General features: G+C 45.7%; 1 protein-coding gene across 4 annotated transcripts in view; it reads right to left on the bottom strand.

Annotated features, from left to right (window-relative positions):
* The window catches only part of EPHA8 (EPH receptor A8), a 156,480-nt gene that overhangs the window by 38,164 nt on the left and 93,899 nt on the right, over positions 1-24,417 (bottom strand). For all 4 annotated transcript variants that reach the window (XM_068241559.1, XM_068241557.1, XM_068241560.1 and 1 more), the window contains one exon: positions 13,409-14,072. In XM_068241559.1, coding sequence (XP_068097660.1) covers positions 13,409-14,054 — 646 coding nt within the window. In that variant the 5' untranslated portion in view covers positions 14,055-14,072. The remainder of the gene's footprint in view (positions 1-13,408; positions 14,073-24,417) is intronic.

Here is a 24,417-nt window from a genome sequence, read left to right as displayed (position 1 = left end):
CGCCCACTATTTGCCACATCACGCTGCGCATGCCACTTTCTTCAGTGTCGAAGCCATGCACATTTCTCGCCGCAGCACACTTCACGCACAGACACAGGGGTGGGGTGGCTAGTGGGTGGGCACAGCAACCAGTGGGTGGTCCCAGGGAGGGGGAGCCCAGGCCAAATGATGTTTGAGGGGCTCCAAAATTTCTGGTGGCGGCCCTGCATCACAACGCAAAAATGACAAACATATAAACCTGTGGCACAGTGCGCAGAGAGGGTTATATGCATAGCGCCAGCCCCAACTCAGCGATGTACTTCCTGCTTGGATTCCCACCGGTCCGCGCATGCTTGCCGCAACACAACCCGCTCCTCCGTTCACATAGTGTGTCACCCAAAGACTTCCATTAACCCAAGCACCATGCGTTAAGTGCGGTGCTCTCAGTAACACGCTGTTGCTCTTGTGTTGGCTGTTAAATCTGATCTGCTGCAGTAATTGTATTTCTGCTCCGTCATTTCTAGAGGTGTATAACACTAAGAAGCAATTGGCAAGTCTTGCTTCCAGCATGGATACTTTCCCATCGACATTCTATACCGTTACAGTCCTCAGCCCTGCCCCGCCTTACTTCATAACTGGAGACAAGGAGGCATTACCAAATATACAGACCCGGCACCCCTCCTTTTTTACTTGATCTGTCTTTTCTAAAGAAACCGTAACCCTCCAAATTCATCATCCAACCATAGCTAGCATCCATCCACATCTCTGTTATGCCTACAATATCACAGTCTTTATCTCTCATCAGCAACTTAAGTTCATCTATTTATTGGAAATACTTCTAGCGCTGGTTAGTAATATTTCATCCATTTATTGGAAATGCTTCTAGCATTGGTTAGCATACTTTTAATGTTACTATCACCACACTTTGCTTTTCAGTAGCACATATTGAAGCAGAAAAAGGTTCAATCAACTGTTTATATCTAGTCACCTCTTTGGGCTCCCCATATCCTACTCTCCAGCCTTTATAATCCCAGGTTTCCAATTTCTTAATAATCTGGCTAGTTTCCTGATACTCTCTAGTTCCCCCCTCCCCCCAGTTGAAAGTCTCCTCCAGCCTTCTAACCATCTTCTCCCCGAGCACAGCTGTGTCCTTCGCATTTTGGTGGAGACCGTTCCTACTGTAGAGTCTCTAGATGATTGCGAAGTCTGCCCACTTCTCCAGGAATCTGAACCCTTCCTCCCTGCACCAACTTCTCAGCCACGTATTTACCACCTTAAAAATAACCTGAACTGAAAACAAAAAGTCAAAATAACTATACACGGGCCATACTTACCTCCTGTGTAGTCTACCTACTCCTCAATCTATTTCTCCTCTCCTACGTCCTATTTTTCCACTGTGATCAATGGAATTCTCCGTCCTCCATTTTAAAAATGGCCATTACCCCATAACCACTTCCTGGTCAGCACACTGTTAAACTGTAATATCACCTACTTGAGCCATAGGGAAACATAGACATTACCTTGCACATTCAGTTGTAACTGACAGCTGCTGATATATAACTGACAGCAACTGGTATATTTCATTTCTGACATACTGTCAGAACTGAAAGGGATCACTGTAAAAAGAAAATGGCGAGCTTCAGAGAGGAACAGATGGTGAGGTTAGTATGTAATATTTATTTGCAGCTACGTCCTGTGTTTATTTTTAATAATTTTACTCACTTCAGGTTCCCTTTAAGCTCCTACTGCCTTTCTGGTGAAGCACATGGCACTGGCTGTATTTCTGAAAAACTCACTTGGCTCGAGTTTACCTTCTAGTTCCCTTTAAGACCTTCCTGCTTTCACTAACTTTGTCATTGGTACCAATGTGCATCAGCTGGGTCTTCCACAGCCACAGCCACACCCACTCGCCTGGCCTTAGTTGGACTCCTGTTTGCCTCCCCCCCTTGTTGCTAGAGGACATAGCCAGCTGCAGCCTTGCTACTTCAGAATCAGCATCCCCAACAGGTGACAAGTGACTGGCAACAAGTTACGTGACCGTTGACAAGTGACCAGTAATAAGGGACTAGCCGGCAAGTGATTGTCAGCCCAGCAATGACCACACACACAAGCTTCATGCAATGACACGTGCAGAACACTGGTGGCTGGAAGTTTCTTCTCATTGATTTGCAGCGACACATCCTGGAAATGTCAGAGATGCCCACAAGAGTCCAGCCAGAGCAGACATCTGGAAGGACATCCGGAGGGACACGGCAGATAATACACCTGTAATGTGGCACTGTCGCCGCCACACTATTATCTGCAGAACTTTACTGCAAACACCTTCCCACAGTGCAGTCATTACAATTAAGCCAAAGTAATTAAAGCAAAAGTTAATGAGCTCATTAAAGCTAGACTTAAAGCTAGACGGCCATTCAAGATATTAAAATAAACTTCTCTCCATCTCTATCAAAATGACAGAAGAAACTGAAAGAGGTGAGAGGCACAAGTGAAGCTATGCTGCCCCTCTCTCCTACATCATGGACCATGCGGGCTGGTATAGCTCAGGGTGCGGAGCCCCACGCGGTCTGTGCTCTGGAAATCTGGCTATGCCAGCCAGCATGGGTGACAAGGGGGTTACAGAGACCTTGGAGGGGAACCAATGTAATTTTATTTTTTGTGTGTAGATAATAGGTATATTTGCCAGGGATCCTTATGGAGCAGTATTGCAGCTGTACAGCGATCCCTGGGCAAACCTTTACTTCTTGCATTGGGATTGCCTGTGTATCAGTACACAGTAACTGCATACCGACCCACAGGAAACCCCCAAACCCACAGCCGTTTTAGGGGATAAATGTACATTGTACATTATTGATGGGCAAGGCCAGATTTATACTTTTTCTGTGTGTTGTCACTCACAGCAGCGCCCCTTCCATTTTATGTGTAGCCCTCTTTTCCATATGTACCATCCATGGGCTGCAGCGCTTCTCTTTCACGAACAGCCTCCTTGGACATAAGGTTCCCTTTTTCATGTTTTGCTGCCTCTTCTATATGTATCAACCTCTTTGTCATGACCAGGTGGCCCCTAGGCCTGCAGCCGCCCAAGGCCTGGGCCTTAGCGGCCTTTCCAGAAATCCGGCCATGCTGATCGGTAGATACATTTATCTGTCATTTGAAAACCATTTTTCCTATCACATTTTTAAAAGTGACTTTCTCCCTGGTTCCCACTGCTCTCCTTACTACAGGGAATAAATGGGTAGTAACAGTAACATTGCTGTGCATTCCCCATGCATGGCATTTTTGTGCAGTTTACGCCATCGGGTCCCTAGTTGCTTATGAAATTAACTTCACTGTGTTCTGTGTTTGTTTAGGCTGATAAATGTTTCTAATTAGCTCTTATCAGCAGCTGTGAATAGACTGCTGGAGAGCTCGGCAGAGGCACCTCTCATACAGCAAACACCGAGGCTTAACCCTTTCATGTGTCTTCTGAAAAAGTGAAAACAAGTACTTTTTTTTAGGATTATATAAATAACCAATAAGTGCGCTACTCTATTTAACAATCAATCTGTAAATGGATAGACAGATAAAGACTGGTTCCCTAAGCCGATAGGGTAGTGTGCCCCTGAGAATTTTTTTTTTAATAATAGTAAGCAAAGCGCTCAACAGTCACTTACAACCCATCAGACGAAGTCCTTCCTAACATAGCATTATAAACTGTTCCTTTTCTTCACATATTCTCAGAGTGAAGCACAGTGAAGCACAATTTCCACAAAATTTGGTCAGCCAGTGGATTTAGTGAGCGTAATTTGTTTTATCCTTCTGGAGATATTATGCTTCACTATGCTTAACTCTAAAAATGATTGCTGAGAAGATGGTCTTATGTGAAGAAAAGGAACTGCTTATATTTGATCTGATCTTCACACTATATTAGAAAGGACTTCGTCTGATGGGTTGTAAGTGACTGTTGAGCGCTTTGCTTACTATTATAAAAACATTTTTTTTAGGATTTCCATAAATTGTAGTGAAAACATTTTTTTCCCATACAGGTTATCATGCTGTGGCTAATCTTTTAGAGCAGAGAGGAAGGTCTGAGTTTAGTTCCCCTTTAACACATCTCACATATTTATTGATTAGAGCATGTAAGGGGACTTTGCCATTAACTGCTAAATTCTGCACTGTTAACTTCAATGTAATTTGTGAAAGTGTTTAGGTGAAAATTTGTGAGACTGCCAAATTCCTTTCGGACTAAAAGCGCTTTAGAGCTGCAGCCATTAGGGCACGTTCAGCAGGCAGCGGTGTTACCCAAGAACTAGGTACTGGCTTATTGAAAGAAGGGCTAAGATTTCAACAATGATCACCTATGTCAGAGGTGGTGCACTTCACCAGTATACTATCCAGCCATGCATTTATATAGCACTGACCTCTTCAGCAGCACATTACAGAGTACATAGTCACGTCACTTTCTGTCCTCAGAGGAGCTCACAATCTAATCCTACCATAGTCACAGCCTAATGTGCTACCCTATTATGATTTTTGTGTATTTTTTATAGCTGACATCTTCTGCAGCACTTTACAGAGTACATAGTCACGTCACTTCCTGTCCACAGAAGAGCTCACAATCTAATCCTACCATAGTCACAGCCTAATGTGCTACCCTATTATGATTTTTGTGTATTTTTATAGCTGACATCTTCTGCAGCACTTTACAGAGTACATAGTCACGTCACTTCCTGTCCTCAGAGGAGCTCACAATCTAATCCTACCATAGTCACAGCCTAATGTGCTACCCTATTATGATTTTTGTATATTTTTATAGCGGACATCTTCTGCAGCACTTTACAGAGTACATAGTCATGTCACTGACTGTCCTTAAAGGAGCTCACAATATAATCCTACTATAGAAATAGGCGAATGTCCTACCACATTATTATTATTTATTTATATAGTGCTGACCTATTTTGCAGCACTAGTTTACAGAGTACTTAGTCATGTCACTGACTGTCCTCAGAGGAGATCACAATCTAATCCTACCATAGTCATAGTCTAATGTCCTAACCTATTATTATTATTATGTATTTATATAGCTCTGACATCTTATGCAACATTTTACAGAGTACATAGTCATGTCACTGACTGTCCTCAGAGAAGCTCACAGTCTAATCCTACCACAGTCATAGTCTAATGTCCCACCGTATTATTATGTATTTATATAGCTCTTACATCTTCTGCAGCACGTTACAGAGTATATAGTCATGTCACTGACTGTCCTCAGAGGAGCTCACAGTCTAATCCTACCATAGTCATAGTTTAACGTCCTACCATATTATTATTATTATTATTATTATTATATTGTGTTTATATAGTACTGGCATCTTCTGCAGCACTTTATAGAGTACATAGCCATGTCATTGACTCCTATTGGGGACATGATGGCTGCACTTGTTAAATGGGTCAGGTAAGTACCAAGGTGACCTGTTCTGAGTACAGATGGGATGGGGGGCCTGTTAGGTGGTCTATGTGTCTTGCGCCTCCAGTTTACACACAGCGCTGCTCTCTGTACATTTTTTGCATCTACAGGATGATTAAGTGGAAGGATAGCGGGCAGCATTGGATTGTTCAGACGGCCACAGATCTGCTTTTATGTCCTGTGTAAATATTTCCCAATAATTAGAATCTAATTAATCAGCATGAAGATAAGGCCGGCGTTCCATAACCTTGAGGCGGGTGCTGGAGAGGAGCGGCGTGGCCACAGTGTCTCTGCAAACATCATTTCCCTGTTTGAAGAAGAGGACACCTTTCCGCTCGGTGGCCATTACACAACCAACAGCAAACACATCATACGCTAAAGAAGCCCTCCGAGGCCGCAATTCACCAGCTTATCCACAAAGATTATCCAGCAACAAGACAACAGAGTTGCTCGGATGACCGTCAGCCGAATCTATCAGCATTTACACAGCTGGAAGCGCAAGCTGAGTGTAATGTGTCTGAGAAGTTTTATTTCTTCCCAATAATCTTCATCTGAGAACAAAGAGGAGAGACAAGAAAATGGCCGAACTCAGGAAAGAGTGAGAGGAAAAGAGAGAGCAGGAAATAGCAGGGAAAGAGAGAGAGAGCAGGAAATAAGAAAGCAGGAAAAGAGAGAGAGAGCAGGAAATAGCAGGGAAAGAGAGAGCGAGAGCAGGAAACAAGAAAGCAGGAAAAGAGAGTAGGAAATAGCAGGGAAAGCGAGAGAGCAAAAAAGGAGAAAGAACAAGAAAAAGAGAGAGCAGGAAAAACGAGAGCGGAGAAAGAGTGAGCAGTACAAGAGAGAGCAGGAAATAGTGGGGATAGAGAGAGAGAGCAGGAAACAAGAAAGCAGGAAAAGAGAGCAGGAAATAGCGGGGAAAGAGAGAGGGCAAAAAAGGAGAAAGAACAAGAAAAGAGAGAGCAGGAAAAACAAGAGCGGAGAAAGAGTGAGCAGTACAAGAGAGAGCAGGAAAATAGAAAGCAGGAAAAGAGAGAGCAGTACATAGAAAAGAGAGAGCAGGAAAAGAGAGCAAAAGAGAGCAGAAATGGAGAAAGAACAAGAAAAGAGAGCAGGAAAAGAGTGAGCAGGAAAAGAGAGAGAAGGAAAAGAGAACAGGAAATAGGAGGAAAAGAGAGAACAGAAAAGAACAAGCAGGGAAAGAGAGAGCAAGAAATTTCAGAAAAAAAAGCAAGCAGGAAAAGAGAGAAAAGGAAAAAGCAGAAAAAGAGTGCAGGAAAATAGAGAACAGGGAAAGAAAGAACATAAAGAGAGAGAGCAAGAAAAGAGAGAGAGAGCGAGAAAGAGAGAGCAAGAAAAGAAAGAGCAGGGATAGAGAGGGGAAAAAGAGAACAGGAAACAGTAGAGAAAGAGAGGGCAGGAAATAGCAGGAAAAGAGAGAGCAGGGAAAGAAAGAACATAAAAAGAGAGAGCAGAAAAAGAGCAGCAGCAGCAGAATACTACAGTAATAACATACAGTATGTACAATGGGCTCGATTCACAAAGCGGTGATAACCCAGTTAAAGACTTTAGGCGTGATAACCATTTTTATCATGCCTAAACTCAGTTTAGGCATGATAAGTTTAGGCATGATAAGTTTAGGCATGATAAGTTTAGATAAGTTTAGATCGCATGCAAAGTCCCGCACGCAAAGCAGCGCCATTAAACTCTATGCGAAGTGCACCAGACTTTGCTAGCGCAAAACTTTTGATCAGCTGTGCACTGCGGTGCTAGCCCAGTTGGTGCTTAAACTTATCACACCTAAAAAAACTTATCACACCTAAACTTATCACACCTAAACTTATCATGCCTAAACAGAGTTTAGGCGTGATAAAGGACTTTTCACCACAGTGCTAACTGTTAGCACCGCTTTGTGAATCAGGCCCAATGTGTAGCGTTAGGCTGGTGAAAAAAAGCGATCACCCCACACACATTTTAAAGTTGTTGGTGCCAAAGCTGCCATTTATGTTCTGCAGTCAGCATGAAACAAAAGAGAATTATGAAGACATGTGGCCCATATGTAATTCACTTTTCTCCTGGGTAATACTTTCACACCTTATCAATAAAATGGCTTTTAAACCACCAGCAAGCAAGAAAATACTCAGACATTTTTTTATAGTACATTTTCACCCTTTTTTTTTTTTGTATACTTTTTTATTTGCTTATTTATAAGTGCTGAAAAGGTATTTTAAATAGAAGATGAAAAATTATCTACTGGTAGAAAACTCAGGACAAAAACTTAACTGCATATGAACCCTGGAGAGGAGATACATGAGGAGAGACTTGGGGTGAGAGGACACCAGGGGAGAGGTGACTCGTGGGGGAGGAGACACGTGTGGGAGGTGATGACTCGTGAGGGAGGAGACACGTGAGGGAGGTGACTCGTGGGGGAGGAGACATGTGGGGGAGGTGACTCATGAGGGAGGAGACACGTGGGGAGGTGACTCATGGGGGAGGAGACATGTGGGGGAGGTGACTCGTGGGGGAGGAGACACGTGTGGGAGGTGATGACTCGTGAGGGAGGAGACACGTGAGGGAGGTGACTCGTGGGGGAGGAGACATGTGGGGGAGGTGACTCGTGAGGGAGGAGACACGTGGGGAGGTGACTCGTGGGGGAGGTGACTCGTGGGGGAGGAGACACGTGGGGGAGGTGATGACTCGTGAGGGAGGAGACACGTGAGGGAGGTGACTCGTGGGGGAGGAGACATGTGGGGGAGGTGACTCGTGGGGGAGGAGACACATGGGGAGGTGACTCGTGAGGAAGGAGACACGTGGGGGAGGTGACTCGTGGGGGAGGAGACACATGGGGGAGAGGTGACTCATGGGGAGGTGACTCGTGAGGGAGGTGACTCATGGGATGCAGAGCCCAGTGCACCTTTCTGGACTTTAACCACTTGTGGTCTATAAAAGGGCTCCAGCAGCAAAGTAAGAAATAAGACGAAGTGGGGCCAAAGGCAAGGTAGTTGGTTTGGCTCCCCATTATATTCTTTCCGGTAAGCTGAGGTAGGAGAGGAGTCAAAAAAGGTGTCAGTCAGGCCCCTTGTCGCCCACTAGGTCCCAGGCACCTGTCTAGGTTGACTTGTGCATGATCCTGCTCTGGCCAGCAGCCATTCTTAAAGTGTACCAGAGACGACGCATACTTATCGTTTTATATACACCTGGGGCTTCCTCCAGCCCCATGTGCACAGATCGATACACGCCGCCAACCTCCGCTGCCTGAAGCTCCGGTATGGGGTTCCGTTAGTGAGGCCAGTCGCAGCCAATCTGCGCAAGAGGAAATGCAATATTTTTGTATCTCTCCAGCGGCCGCTGTAGAGATAAATAAAGAGCGCGCTTCCTTTTGCGCAGACTGGCCGCGATTGGAGGAAGGTACGAGACCCGGTACTGGAGCTGTAGGCTGCGGAGGACGGCAGCGTGGGAGCGATCCGTGCGCGTGGGGCTGGAGGAAGCCCCAGTTTGTATGTGTTGTCTCTGGTTTCCTTTAAGGGCTGGAGGAAGATGATCAGTGTCTGGGCAGGTATGAAGAGGTGATGATGGGAAGTGAGAGGAGATGTAGTGTGTGAGGCATAGTGAGGCTGATAAATCATTGATTAGCGATGCCTCCTCGGGGACTTGAGTGTCTGCAATATTATATAGAGGGATGGATTATACGTGGTCACCAGGATGGAAGTATGAATCGTTCCTTGATTCAAAATTGTGAGTAAGGCCTCAGAATTTTAACTGGTTCATAAAATATTGGTGGAAACGTGTGTGCAGGAGCGTAATAGACCCTGCAAGAGATGCAGCCTCAGGGGGGCCCATAAGCCAAAGGAGGCCCTGTCCTGAGAGACTGACAACTAAGGGCAAGGAGAGAAAAAAACTTTCTGCTCTCTGCACAATTGTTCTAATGACTGCATCTGCTCAGCTACTGATAAGGAATCATACAAAGTTTTGTAGACAGTCCCTATTCAGTGTTCAGCAGGCTCTTGTGTACAGTGCGGTTCTACCCAGAAACCTCTCTACCCCTCCCCAAGTGCTGTGTCCTGTAGTGATGTTTGAGGAGTTTGGGCACGGAAAGAAAAAAGCTTTGTATTCTCTACACAATTGTTCTAATTACTACATCTGTTTCGGTGGTAGGGGCATCCAAAGTTCCGCAGGGGGGCCCAGTAATTTCTAGTTACGCCCCTGCATGTGTGCCCAGTTGCACCCTAAGAAGTGATTTTATGGTGGGACGGGTACAGCAATAATCGGAAGCTCAGTTTCTGCTGCTGATGCTCCACCATGCTTAACCCATTCAGGTTCCGTGGTTTTCACGTGAGAAATGTTCACCTCCCATTCATTAGCCTATAACTTTATCACTACTTATCACAATGAACTGATCTATATCTTGTTTTTTCCGCCACCAATTATGCTGGGAATACACGTTTCGTTTTTGCCTTCGTTTTAGCCTTCGATTCGTTCAGTAAACGAATCGAGTGTTGAAAACGTATGTGAAAATAGTCATAATCTCATTATAGTTTCGATTAATAGACCCCAAAAACGAACGACTAGTGATCGAACATGTTTGATATTATCTCTCTTTATCCATCTAATCGAGCCATTGGTAGGCTTGATGGCTGTTCAGATCGATTATATATTCGTTTATGTTAGTCCGTCCCTGTAAAAAGGGATTTTCGTTTCGTTTCTTTGCAGCCTTCGATCATTGGAAAAACGAAACCATCAGAATCGAAAAAAAAAAACGAAACCGTGGGTGGTGATATTAACCGTACGTTCGATTATTTCGGGAACGAAAAGGACAAAAGGCACAATCGAAACGAAGGCTAAAACGAAGGCAAAAACGAAACGTGTATTCCCAGCATAAGGCTTTCTTTGGGGGGTACATTTTGCTAAGAGCCACTTTACTGTAAACGCATTTTAACAGGAAGAATAAGAAAAGAAAGGAAAAATTCATTATTTCTCAGTTTTCAGCCATTATAGTTTTAAAATAATACATGCCTCCATAATTAAAACTCACGTATTGTATTTGCCCATATGTCCCGGTTATTACACCGTTAAAATTATGTCCCTATCACAATGTATGGCGACAATATTTTATTTGGAAATAAAGGTGCATTTTTTCCATTTTGCATCTATCACTATTAACAAGTTTAAAATAAAAAAAATATAGAAATATTTCATCTTTACATTGATATTTAAAAAGTTTAGACCCTTAGGTAAATATTTACATGTTTTTGTTTTTTTTATTGTAATGGTTTTTTTTTTTATAGTAAACATTTTATTTGGGTAGTTTTGGGAGGGTGGGAGGTAAACAATAGATTTATAATGTAAATGTGTTTTCATTTTAATTTATTTTTATTTTCAGTTGTAGTATTACTTTTTGGGTTTGAGTTCGTTTACATGATGTCACTCTAAGCGTAACATACGCTTAGAGTGACGCATCGGGGAGGGAACGGCCAGAAAAGGAGCAGCTTCCGAGAGAAGCTGTCGCTTTTTCAGCGGGGGAGAGGAATCAGTGATCGGGCACCCTAGCCCGATACATTGATTCCCTGGCTACCGAATCCGCGGCCGGGAGTGCGCGTGCACGCGCGCGATCGGCCGCGGGAGCGTGCGGTAGCGCACATGGTTCCTGGACGTAGTTTCTACGTCCAGGAACCAAAATAGGTTAAAGGTGGCCACTAGTGATCCAATCTTTTTCATCCACCCTTACCAAATCTACTGTATGTAGTAGAAGGGTAAATTGAGTGAATATACTGAATGGATAATTTAGGCAGTTCCCTTACATTACATAGAAATGGTAAGATTGGATAAAAAAGGTTGGATCATTAGTGGCCACCATAACACTGACAGAAGTAGAAGAACCAACTGTGAAGCCCTCAAAAATGTCTCATTCTTGGTGGTGATGGCCGGGGTGTAACTACAAATTCTGAGGCCCCTCCAGAAAGAACTTTGATGGGGTAACTTAATGTTCACAACCTTTCCTTTGCCTCTTCTGGTGACCCTCATAGCCTGAGGGGCCATCTTACAAGGCACAAAAAACAAGTGTGGCCATCAGGTAAGTTACAAGAGCACCTGATCTGGAGTATCAGAGAAAGGGAAGGTTAGTAGTTGCCCCACCTCTACACCTATGGGCCCTGAAGTTTCAGGGCCTGCTCCACCCTAACTATGCCACTGGATGGCAGTTTTGTGTTTCCTCCTGTGTATCTGCTGCTGTTCTGCAATAGCTGACAAAGCTTGTAGGCCCCAAAAGTATCCCAGACACTTACATGTCTACTGCTACTCTCTCCGGAATACCCTGGGATGTCCCATCCATTCCCATAAGGAGGTTGCAAGCTATGGCACCACAGAATTTCTTTTCATAAAATATTTCACAACACACTGGAAGCTCTTTAGCACCGTATGTAAATTTCAACTCCTACCATCATTCTTCCTTCCTCCTAACCCCAGGCGCGTTTTTAAGCTTTCCACCAACCATGCTGGCATTTTTTGAAAGTGGTCAAGCCAGAGGCTTCCCAAAGCATCTTACACATTTTGCCTTTGCCTGAACATTTTTTGGGGCAACATTCAGATCTTCCCATGTTAAAAAAAAAACAGAAAAAACTTTCACGGGGTTTAAAGCGGATCCGAGATGAAAAACTAACTACAGTATAACAAGTAACTTGTCTATATACAGTATCTTATCTAAAGTTTAGACACAGCATATCTAGCTGCAAACAGCTTCAACAGTATTTGATTATTTCTTCCTGTGATACAATGACAGCAGGATATGTTCTGTTTGTAATCATTACACACAGTCAAGCTGCTCTGCATCTCCACCCCTCAGCCTGTGAAAACTTCACTCCCCTCTGCCTCTGAAATCTCTGGCTAGTAACACCTCCTTCTGCCCAGGCTGAGCTCCCATAGGCCCTTGCTACATGGGTCTCAGAGTGCCAGGGTGCTGGAGGAGCTGTGAACGAGGCTTGTTTAGTTTATAGGGAATTAGGGTATTAAAAAAAGGTATGCCTTATAAACTATATGTAAGGAACACAATTAAGTAATGAGTAAAAGTTCATCTGGGATCCACTTTAAAGTTTAAGTGAACCCAAGGTGAAATTGATATGGAGACTGCCATATTTATTTCCTTTTAAACAATACTAGTTGCCCGGTACTCCTGTTAATCTTCTGGTATCAGTAGAGTGAGTCACAACCCTGAAACAAGCATGCAACATCAGATCAGCATGCTTGTTCAGGGTCTATGACTAAAAGTATTAGAGGATCAGCAGGATAGCCAGGCAATCTGCATTGTCTAAAAGTAAATAAATATGTCAGCCTATTTATCACTCTCACCTGGAATTCCTTAAAGCGGATCCGAGATGAAAAACTAACTATAACAAGTAACTTGTCTATATATCTTATTTAAAGTTTAGATAGTTTACACAGCAAATCTAGCTGCAAACAGCTTTAATAGAATGATTATTCCTGTGATATAATGACAGCAGCCATGTTGTTTGTAAACATTACAGAGGCAGGCTTATCTGCATCTTGAGCAAAAAAACCTAATCCTCCCTCCTCCTCTACCTCTGAAATCAATGGCTAGTAATACCTCCCCCTCCTCCTGCCCAGACTGAGCTCCCATGAGCCCTTGCTACTGTCTGATAGTGCCTTGGCTCTCTGAACACATTTGGGTGTGGCTTCTTTAGTTTATAGGGAATTAGAGTATTAAAACAAAAACAAAAAAGTATTTGGCTTGAGGAATGCCCTATAAACAATAGGAAAGGAACACAATTATGCAATGAGTAAAAGTTCATCTCAAATTCACTTTAAGGAATAACTGAGGATTCTGGGATGATGGAATATGTGTTAGATTTGCTAATGGGAGGAAGGAGGTAGAAGGTAACATCTATAAAGTGAGGCATCTTCTAGCAATCAGGTGTTTCAGTTTACTGCTCTCGACATCTGAAAGCTGTGATATGCGAAAATGGTCCATCCTACCTACACAGGAGTCACTGCGTTCTTCAAATCCGGCGCTGCAAACACACTTCCCAATGGGAACAAGCCACTCCCCTTCGGCACTGCAGTACATTTTTGGGGTGTCTCTCTCTTCCGAGTGTCCCACACATTCCCCCCGTACCTCCACAAGGGAGGAGGAATCAGCTCCAGTTACGGCCTCAGAAAAAGCAGCCAAGTTCCTCACCATAGACGGGCACTTCTTGTAATACACCCTCACAGATACAATGGCAATACAAGCCCCAATGTCCTGAAAGGCCAAATAAAAGCCACGCCTGCTGAGGGGTCCTACGCCGCGCACCTCCGTGTTCAGCTTTAGCCTGCGGACCCCCAGGTCCACGCTGGTGAAACTCTCATCTGCAGCAATGGTGTCAATCTTCAGGAAGTGGCTCTCACGGGTGCTGGTGCCCATGTCCCGGTCGCTCTCCATGTAGTAGAGGTTGAAGGTCTCCTTGCAGGTGCCCAGCACCCCTGGCATGCTGTTACAATCTCTCAGGGTGAACTTGATCTCAGCGTACACCCGGCGGGCACCATCCCGCTGGACCCAGTTAGTCCGCAGCCAGTTGTTCTGGTTGGGGGACATGACGTTGCACACTTGGTAGGTGTGTATTGGAGTGAAGAACTCATCCATTTCATTGATGGAGTCCCACTGAAGGAAAAGGACAAAGAGAACAAAATTACATCAAACCTACAACATACATCACGTGGCTTCCAAACATGAAACCTACAACACACGACACATGGTCTACGGACATAAAACCTTCAACACAAAACACATGGCCTACTGAAATAAATCCTACAACACACATTTGCCTTCCAGACATAAAACTTACAACACACAACAGTGGCCTCCAGACATAAAACCTACAACACACAACACATGGTCTACGGACATAAAACCTTCAACACAAAACACATGGTCTACTGACATAAAACCTACAACACACAACCTTTTCCTTCCAGACATAAAACTTACAACACACAACAGTGGCCTCCAGACATAAAACCTATAACACAGAGTTCCCCAACCCTGTCCTCAAGGCCCACCAGCAGTACATGTTTTGCAGGAAACCACAAACCTTCACAGGTGGGTTAGTGTCTCAGCAGAACTGATTACCTGTCTGTGTGATTTCCACAAAACATGTACAGTTGGGCCTTGAGGACAGGGCTGGGGAACACTGCTATAACACACCTAACCTAACACATAAAACCTACAACACAGAAGTGACCTCCAGATCAATGACCAAGGAGACAAACCAGGACAATTATTATTATTGTTCTTCACTAAGTATCAGAAACAGATCATAAAGCTAATTATAAATAATCACATAAAAAATATGAAAATCTGTCCACAGTGTTAAAATAATGAGTATTAGTATTTGTTCCTTAATATAAGAAGAAAAGTTGATGACAGACTCTCTCCTGATACTGTGTCCTGATCCCCATGGCCATTGTCCACAGGGTATTATTATGCAGAATAATGTACTGAGATTAGCACCTCCTATCAGGGGGTAGGGGAGGTTGTGTGTGCGCGTGTGTGGTGGGGAGTAGGCTATGTGTGTATTTATGTGAATCTGTGAAAAGGGGGGGGCGATTGGTTGTTGAGTGGAGAGAGGTTATGGGGGAGGTTTAACCTGATTCCACACAAAAAGCCCTTACTAAAGTGGCCTTACGGCTAAATCCAAAGAACATTATTCCATACTCGTCCTTCTCCATCTGTCATCAGCGTTTGATAGTGTTGACCACGCCTTATTCCTACAGATCCTTTCATCTATAGGCATAAAGGGCCTCTCCCTCTCCTGGATATCTTTTTATCCCTCTGGAAGGTCTTTCACAGTCTCCTAAGCTAAGTACACACGGGGGGACAATTGTAGCTGTCGCTAGCACACGGGAGCGTGTGCGCGACAGCTCGGCGACAGCTCGTCGCCAAGTCCCTCTGCATCCACACGGCAGCAGAGGGATTAGCGATGCGGCGGAAGCTGTCGCCGAGGTTCCTCCCCCCCGCCGGAAGCTCCGTGTGCTGTGTGTGGGTTGCTGTCGCTAGTCCGCATACACATGCGGGACTAGCGACAGTTCCGGCGAAGTTGCGGCGACAGCTCTAGCCGGCGTTTGAACATGTCAATCGCCTGGCGACAGCTCCGACGGGCGACGGTTGGGGGCGCGCGCGTCATACACACGGGCGAACTGTCGCCGCAACACGCGCGTGCCACGTGGTTGCGGCGACGGCCGTACCCCGTGTGTATGAGCCTTTAGAGCCCGTACATAAATCCAATCAATGGGGGGAATTAGGAAAAGACACCTCAAGCGACATTGCAGAGTTGTGCAGATGCTTTGCCTGCAAGTGAGCAGCATGTTCTCTTCAAGGGTGGTGTGGCATGGGGGGAGGGGGAGGGGAGTGACATCATGCTGAGGGTGGGGTACATGGGGAGAACAATGCTCTAGGCGGTCATTTAGCCAATGTGATCTGTCAGGACGGGTGGCTGGCCAAGCGATTGAGGTTGGTGGCTCCCGCACAGATGCTGGATTCTGGGCAGAGGCGGACATTGTTGCTTGCCTCAACCGAGTTTCACATCCTTTGTCTGTGCGAGTACCACATGGCTCTGTCCTTGGCCCCCGCCTCCTCTTTTCCATCTGCATGCTTGATCTTGGCAACTTAATTTACTAATTTGGTTTTTAAATTAGTATTAGTAAAACATATTGGGTCTGATCCAATTCACTTTTGCTGCTAAGTTTTCTTCTAGGTGATATTTCACATCTTATCAATGAAATGCCTTTTAAAGAGGAACTGTAACGACAAAACGTCCCCTGGGGGGTACTCACCTCGGGTGGGGGAAGCCTCCGGATCCTAATGAGGCTTCCCACGCCGTCCTCCATCCTTCAGGGGTCTCGCTGCAGCCCTCCGTGCATCGTTGACGTAATATTTACCTTCCTGGCTCCTGCGCAGACGATCGCCGTCGGGTCTGCTCTACTGCACAGGCGCAAGTTTCCGGCGCCTGCGCAGTAGAGCGGACCCGACGGAGATCGGGTATTTCCATCTATTTCCGTGCCGAAAGCCGCCACAGCGCCCCCGCTGGAGCCAGCAAAGGTAAATATTGAAGCTACAGTCGGCTCTGCCGCCGGCTGTTCGGAGGGCTGCAGCGAGACCCCCGTGGGACAGAGGACGGCGTGAGAAGCCTCATTAGGATCCGGAGGCTTCTCCCACCCGAGGTGAGTACCCCCCAGGGGAGGTTTTTGTTGTTACAGAGTCTCTTTAAAGAGAATCTGTACTCTAATATTCTTACACTAAGAATATTTATTCTTATTTTCTCCTGTGCCCCTCTGTGCTGTTTCTGCCACTCTCTGCTGCAATCCTGGCTTGTAATTGCCAGTTTTAGGCAGTGTTTACAAACAAACTAACCAGCTTGTGATAGGCTCACATAAACAGAGTGTGTGAGTCACACAGAGTGTGCAGGGGGCCTGCAGAGGGTGTGTATCGCTTCTATCCAATCACAAGCAGCACATTCCACACATTCAAGCCTTAGGCCCACAGACACGACAGAGGAAAGGAGATAAGATTCTTACACTAAGAATATTTATTCTTATTTTCTCCTGTGCCCCTCTGTGCTGTTTCTGCCACTCTCTGCTGCAATCCTGGCTTGTAATTGCCAGTTTTAGGCAGTGTTTACAAACAAACTAACCAGCTTGTGATAGGCTCACATAAACAGAGTGTGTGAGTCATACAGAGTGTGCAGGGGGCCTGCAGAGGGTGTGTATCGCTTCTATCCAATCACAAGCAGCACATTCCACACATTCAAGCCTTAGGCCCACAGACACGACAGAGGAAAGGAGATAAGATTTATTACAGAGACAGTGCAATTAGGAAAGGCTGCAGTAAGCCAGAGCACATTAGAACAGGCATAGGAACTTATAGGATAGAAGAACTAAGGCTGAAACATTTGTTACAGAGTCTCTTTAAGCCACTAACAAGCAAGAAAATACTCTAAATAATTTTGACAGTACTTCCTCACCTACCTTTTGGTACTTTCTCAACTGCAGAGTGCTGAAAAATTATTTTAAACAGAAGATAAAAAACGATCTCCTAGGAGAAAACTTCGTAGAAGTAAATTGGATCAGGCCCATTTTTTGATGTGAAAATTGTTTTTCAAATTGATTGTAACTTTTGACAAATCAATGATCAATGTATCACACATGCGCGTTCAATTTTACCCCAGTTATGAAAAAAAGAAAATAATTGCAAACTGTGTGTTGAGTTATTTTGATGGGACAGTAAATGTACACAGTTGTACAAGCTGTACACTGACTACTTTCTATGGAAGTGTCAGATCTTCAGTGCTGTCCCATTAAAAGCTATATTAAAATATTTACAAAAATGTAAACGGTGTCCTTGACTTACGAACGCCCGACTTACGAACAACCTGCCCATACAAAAGGCATGGATTCTGTGGCAACAAGCCAAAAACATTTTTTTCAGATTGTACTTGTAGTTTTTGAGAAAATCTATTTTAAAAATGCAAAGAAAAAATGGCTTTTAAACTTATATAAGCAGATACAGGGGGCAGAGGTGACACAGAGGGGGACACTGGAGGCACAGGAGGAGGTACAGGGGGCAGAGGTGACACAGAGGGGGACACTGGAGGCACAGAGGAGGTACAGGGGGCAGAGGTGACACAGAGGGGGACACTGGAGGCACAGGGGGGCACAGAGGAGGTACAGGGGCAGAGGTGACACAGAGGGGGACACTGGAGACACAGAGGAGGTACAGAGGGCAGAGGTGACACAGAGGGGGAACACTGGAGGCACAGGGGGTCACAGAGGAGGTACAGGGGCAGAGGTGACACAGAGGGGGACACTGGAGACACAGAGGAGGTACAGAGGGCAGAGGTGACACAGAGGGGGAACACTGGAGGCACAGAGGAGGTACAGGGGGCAGAGGTGAGACAGAGGGGGACACTGGAGGCATGGGGGGGCACAGAGGAGGTACAGGGGGCAGAGCTGACACAGAGGGGGACACTGGAGGCACAGAGGAGGTACAGGGGGCAGAGGTGACACAGAGGGAGACACTGGAGGCACAGAGGAGGTACAGGAGGCAGAGGTGACACAGAGGGGGACACTGGAGGCACAGGGGGGCACAGAGGAGGTACAGGGGGCAGAGGTGAGACAGAGGGGGACACTGGAGGCATGGGGGGACACAGAGGAGGTATAGGGGGCAGGGGAGACACTGGAAGGCACAGAGGAGGTACAGGGGGCAGAGGTGAGACAGAGGGGGACACTGGAGGCACAGAGGAGGTACAGGGGGCAGAGGTGAGACAGAGGGGGACACTGGAGGCACAGGGGGCAGAAGTGACACAGAGGGGAATACTGGAGGCACAGGAGGGCACAAAGGAGGTACAGGGGACAGAGATGGCACAGTGTTCCGACTTAAGAACAGATTCAGGTTAAGAACGAACTTACCTATATCGTTCTTCAACCGGGGACTACCTGTACTCACTTGTGTGAGATATTGTATATATAGAGGTGCACATGTGTCAGGCTCCTGTTATAACACACACACACACACACACACACAATATATATATATATATATATAGATATATATATATATATATATATATATATATATATATATATATATATATATATATATATATATATATACACACACACACACACTGTATATATGCGCACACGTATGTCTGGCTCCTGTCTGTGGACGCTTGGGACAGTGCAGGGACACTATGGCTGGCCGCTCAGATTGGAATAATGGGCAGTGTAAGAGTGAATCTCCCAGGCGTGTGTTTATCCTGACCCAGCAGTGCTGAGAATCTTCCATGCGTGACCGCATCTCATTATTCAATCATATTCCGTGTGATTAAAGTCCCCGGAAATCTTCAGCCTTTCTATTGTGCTTCTCACATTGTCAAATAATTTAAATAAAGTCATTTCTCCTGAAGCAGGAAGGAATCCATTACTGCCTGAGTACAGAGCGAGGACATAACACGCATGTCCCATGACCTCTGCTCTACATAACACACGTCACATGACCTCTACTCTACATGTCACATGACCTCTGATTTACATGACACACGTCACATGATCTCTATTCTACATGACACACGTCACATGATCTCTACTCTACATGACACACGTCACATGACCTCTGCTCTACATAACACACGTCACATGACCTCTGCTCTACATGACACTATTAAAGTGTAAATATTGGTATTAAATACCAATACTTTACTATAACTAAACCTAACCCTACTCTCATATAGAACCCAACGCCCGATAAATAGTGAGTGCTGGGCCTCGTGCCCATGCCCAAATTAGCCATGTTTTGTAAATTGGCTGTGGGACATCCTGGCCTGTATCTGGACATGTTGCGTGATATGGCTGGAGGACACCCTGGCCTGTATCTGGACATGTTGTGTGATATGGCTGGAGGACACCCTGGCCTGTATCTGAACATGTTGTGTGATTTGGCTGGGGGAAACCCTGGCCTGTATCTGGACATGTTGTGTGATATGGCTGGAGGACACCCTGGCCTGTATCTGGACATGTTGTGTGATATGGCTGGAGGACACCCTGGCCTGTATCTGAACATGCTGTGTAATTTGGCTGGGGGAAACCCTGGCCTGTATCTGGACATGTGTGATATGGCTGGAGGACACCCTGGCCTGTATCTGAAAATGTTGTGTGATATGGCTGGAGGACACCCTGGCCTGTATCTGAACATGTTGTGTGATTTGGCTGGGGGAAACCCTGGCCTATATCTGGACATGTTGTGTGATATGGCTGGAGGACACCTTGGTCTGTATCTGGATGTGTGATATGGTTGGAGGACACCCTGGCCTGTATCTGGACATGTTGTGTGATATAGCTGGAGGACATCCTGGCCTGTATCTGAACATGTTGAGTGGTATGGCTGGAGGACACCCTGGCATGTATCTGGACATGATGTGTGATATGGCTGGAGGACACCCTGGCCTGTATCGGGACATGTTGTGTGATACGGCTGGAGGACACCTTGGTCTGTATCTGGATGTGGGTGTGATATGGTTGGAGTGCATTACGGATAGTTGTGGTAACTATATGCAGACAGTACTGGTGTCTCTGCTCTCCTCCACTCGCAGTACATATTAATAGATGGATCCTCTCTGGACACCCTTCAGCCCAGACAGCTCTGTATCACTTTGTATTCTACAGAAATTAATCGCAGACTCGCTGCTCAGCCAATCCGTCTATAATGATATGCTTATTTCAAAGTCTCAGCGTTGCGGGAAATGCCTTGTTTTGGAATTGAAATGAGATGGGAGCAGCAGGTACAATTCTTAAGCCTATAAACATCGAGCTGGCTGGAAGTCTCATGTTCTACAGCTGCTACAGTTCACGAAATAGCCGTCTGTCCCCCACTGGTGGACGTGTGATAACAATCTGCTTCATTAGGGGAGATCTAGGTAGGAAGAGGCCATGGACAAAGGCTCAGAGGACGTGGCAAGCAAATGCTAATTTCAGGTCTTTAATACATCGATTGTTATCCCCACAGCAAAACATACAATTTTCTCCTTCGGCCAGACCTAGCATGGACATCTGTGTGCAGCTGATAGTGGTGGAAGGGAGTTTTCGGGGATATTTGCAGAAGAGAAAGTTGCTCATCGAAGGAGCAAGCCTCAGGACGATGAGGTTGTGTTTAATAATAGATAAAGATGTTTTCCTACATTATTAGTACATTTATATGAACAGGACCGGTTCTACATTCTCCGCTGCCTGAAGCAAACTTTGGTTGATGAACCGCCACCTACCCAAAGCCCCCCCCCCCGAAACCTAAACAATCAGGTGGAGGTGCTGGCACCAGCCTGGCCAATCACAGCCACCCGCTGCTCTTTTTGCTAACTGGTGCCAATGATTAAGCGGGCGGGACTACGGCACTGTTATTGGGCCAATTGCTGCACTCCATCAGTAGCAGTAACCTATCAGATGTCACTGCTACTGACTTATTGCAGTTATTGGCCGAATGACGATGCCATGTCCCACGCACAAGACCATTAGTACCAGTTAGAAAAAAAAGTTCCAACGGGCAGCTTTGATGCACTGGTCTGGTGCCAGCACCCTCATCTGATTGGTTGCCTGCCAAAGCTTCCCCTCTGACTGGCCATGGCGATCTCTCTGACGCATTCTGGAATTACAGACTTTTTCAGCATCTGCAGATAACAAGTCGGTCACACTGAGGAACTGACATTGTTTTTAACTGCTTCACCTTTGGGAGGATGGCTGAGGATCTTAGCGAACCAACCTTTCACTATACACAGGAAGATATTGAAAATATCTTGTTTCCCGATGTGAAGAGTGATGGCCTTGGCGAGGACAACACCACAGATCTATTGAAGGTTCTACGTTGCCTGAAAAATCGTAAAGTTGATCTGGAGCTCCACGGCAACACACTATCGGAATATTATCGCAACAAAAAGATCCCCAAAGGTTTTAGATTGGGAATACAACCAACGATTAGCCGGAACAAGAGGGAGTTTTGAGATAGATGGTGCGCTTTGTCCACGCAGCATTCACTTAACTATATGCTCATGATCATTGAGGAAGTCAGAGTGTTACTAGCTCAAGTGGAAAAGGAGTCATCACCTGTACAGATCAGGTTGGACGAATTGAAGATTGCCGACACCAAACTTGCAGAGCAAATTAAGGTGATCAACAAAGAAACCGAGGACTATAAAGCACAAGTCCAACAAAGGAAACAGGAAAAATACAGACAGATCTGCCAGGACCACCAAGACGGCATATATCCGTGGGTGGTAGGAGCAAACCAAAGGAGAGGACAACCTCCTAGAGGGAGACCGAAACCACGATGTGCATTCAATAAATGTGCTTGGAAACTTGAATTGGTGTGCCGACCGACCTTGAATCGTTTGTAATGAACTGATGTTGCTTCTACATCAAGGTTGAGCACCCAACTATCCACGGCAAGGTGTGCCAATCCTAAATCTGATACTGCTCTGACTAGCCATGGTGATCTCTTGCTGGTGATGGTGTGTTACCATAGCATGCCTCGATAAGCGGCGACACCTCACCTGCTTATATCACAGGGAAGGGCGCATGCGCATGTGCCACTGGTCAAATGGGGATGGGGATTCTGGAACATGTTGATGAGGAGGGTAGGGTAGTGCCTATGCCAGGAAGGCGGGTGGGAGAGCAGGGAGGAGGCAGGCATCAGGTGGCCCAAACTGTTTGTCCAAATACTCATCCCTATGTTCCAGAGAACCAAACGTCAGAAATCTTTGCCGCCTTCACAACTTTGGTAAGGGTCTATTCACACTGAATCAGTTGCTGTCAGTTATAACTGAACGGATAACTAACCTGCAGTCCAGTGTCCATGTTTCCCTATGGGTCAGTTCACATTGTATGCATTTTAACTGAAAGCTTTTCACAATGCACTGCTATGGAACAACGGATCAGTTAGAATGCATCCGTTTTTCAGTGTTTAGTGTAAATAAGCCCTAAAAGGAATCATTTTAATTTCCACATCACAACAGAAGAGCAGGTGGTGGATGCATCTCGGGATGTGAACTCACACAGACAAGTGTTGTTGAGTATATTGTGTGCATTGAAAAGCAAGGGGGGCAGCAAAGCAATGGGGCTCTTCTGGCAAATCTTTTCAAAGAGAATCACACAGTGTTTAGGGGACTTCAGGGTCTTTTGCTTCAAACTCCTGAATAATAAGGAGGAGCGAACATGCACTAACTTCCACTATCTTAAACTCTCACTCTATATGGTGTTCTTACTATGCTGATCTCGCACTCACTGTATGGAGCCCTCACTGTCCTGATCTCACACTCACTGTATGGAGCCCTCACTATCCTGATCTCACACTCACTGTATGGTGATCTCACCATCCTGATCGCACACTCACTGTATGGAGCCCTCACTATCCTGATCTCACACTCACTGTATGGAACCTTCACTATCCTGATCTCACACTCACTGTATGGAACCTTCACTATCCTGATCTCACACTCACTGTATGGAGCCCTCACCATCCTGATCTCAAGCTCACTGTATGGAGCTCTCACTATCCTGATCTCACACTCACTGTATGGAGTCCTCACTATTCTCACCTCAAGCTCACTGTATGGAACCTTCACTATCCTGATCTTACACTCACTGTATGGAGCCCTCACGATCCTGATCTCAAGCTCACTGTATGGAGCTCTCACTATCCTGATCTCACACTCACTGTATGGATCCCTCAGTATCCTGACCTCAAGTTTACTGTATGGAACCTTCACTATCCTGATCTCACACTCACTGTATGGAGCTCTCACTATCCTGATCTCACACTCACTGTATGGAGCCCTCACGATCCTGATCTCAAGCTCACTGTATGGAGCTCTCACTATCCTGATCTCACACTCACTGTATGGAGCCCTCACGATCCTGATCTCAAGCTCACTGTATGGAGCTCTCACTATCCTGATCTCACACTCACTGTATGGAGTCCTCACTATCCTGATATCAAGCTCACTGTATGGAGCCCTCACTATCCTGATCTCATACTCACTGTATGGAGCCCTCACTATCCTGATCTCACACTCACTGTATGGTGATCTCACCATCCTGATCTCACACTCACTGTATGGAGCCCTCACTATCCCGATCTCACACTCACTGTATGGAGCCCCCACTATCCCGATCTCACACTCACTGTATGGAGCCCTCACTATCCTGATCTCACACTCACTGTATGGAGCCCTCACGATCCTGATCTCAAGCTCACTGTATGGAGCTCTCACTATCCTGATCTCACACTCACTGTATGGAGTCCTCACTATCCTGCCCTCAAGTTTACTGTATGGGACCTTCACTATCCTGATCTCACACTCACTGTATGGAGTCCTCACTATCCTGATCTCACACTCACTGTATGGAGCTCTCACTATCCTGATCTCACACTCACTGTATGGAGCCCTCACGATCCTGATCTCAAG

This window comes from Hyperolius riggenbachi, chromosome 6 (assembly GCF_040937935.1).
Source record: "Hyperolius riggenbachi isolate aHypRig1 chromosome 6, aHypRig1.pri, whole genome shotgun sequence".
Classification (NCBI taxonomy): Eukaryota; Metazoa; Chordata; class Amphibia; order Anura; family Hyperoliidae; genus Hyperolius; species Hyperolius riggenbachi.
Note: the sequence above shows the minus strand (reverse complement) of the source record. Positions and strands in the feature narration are given on the sequence as shown.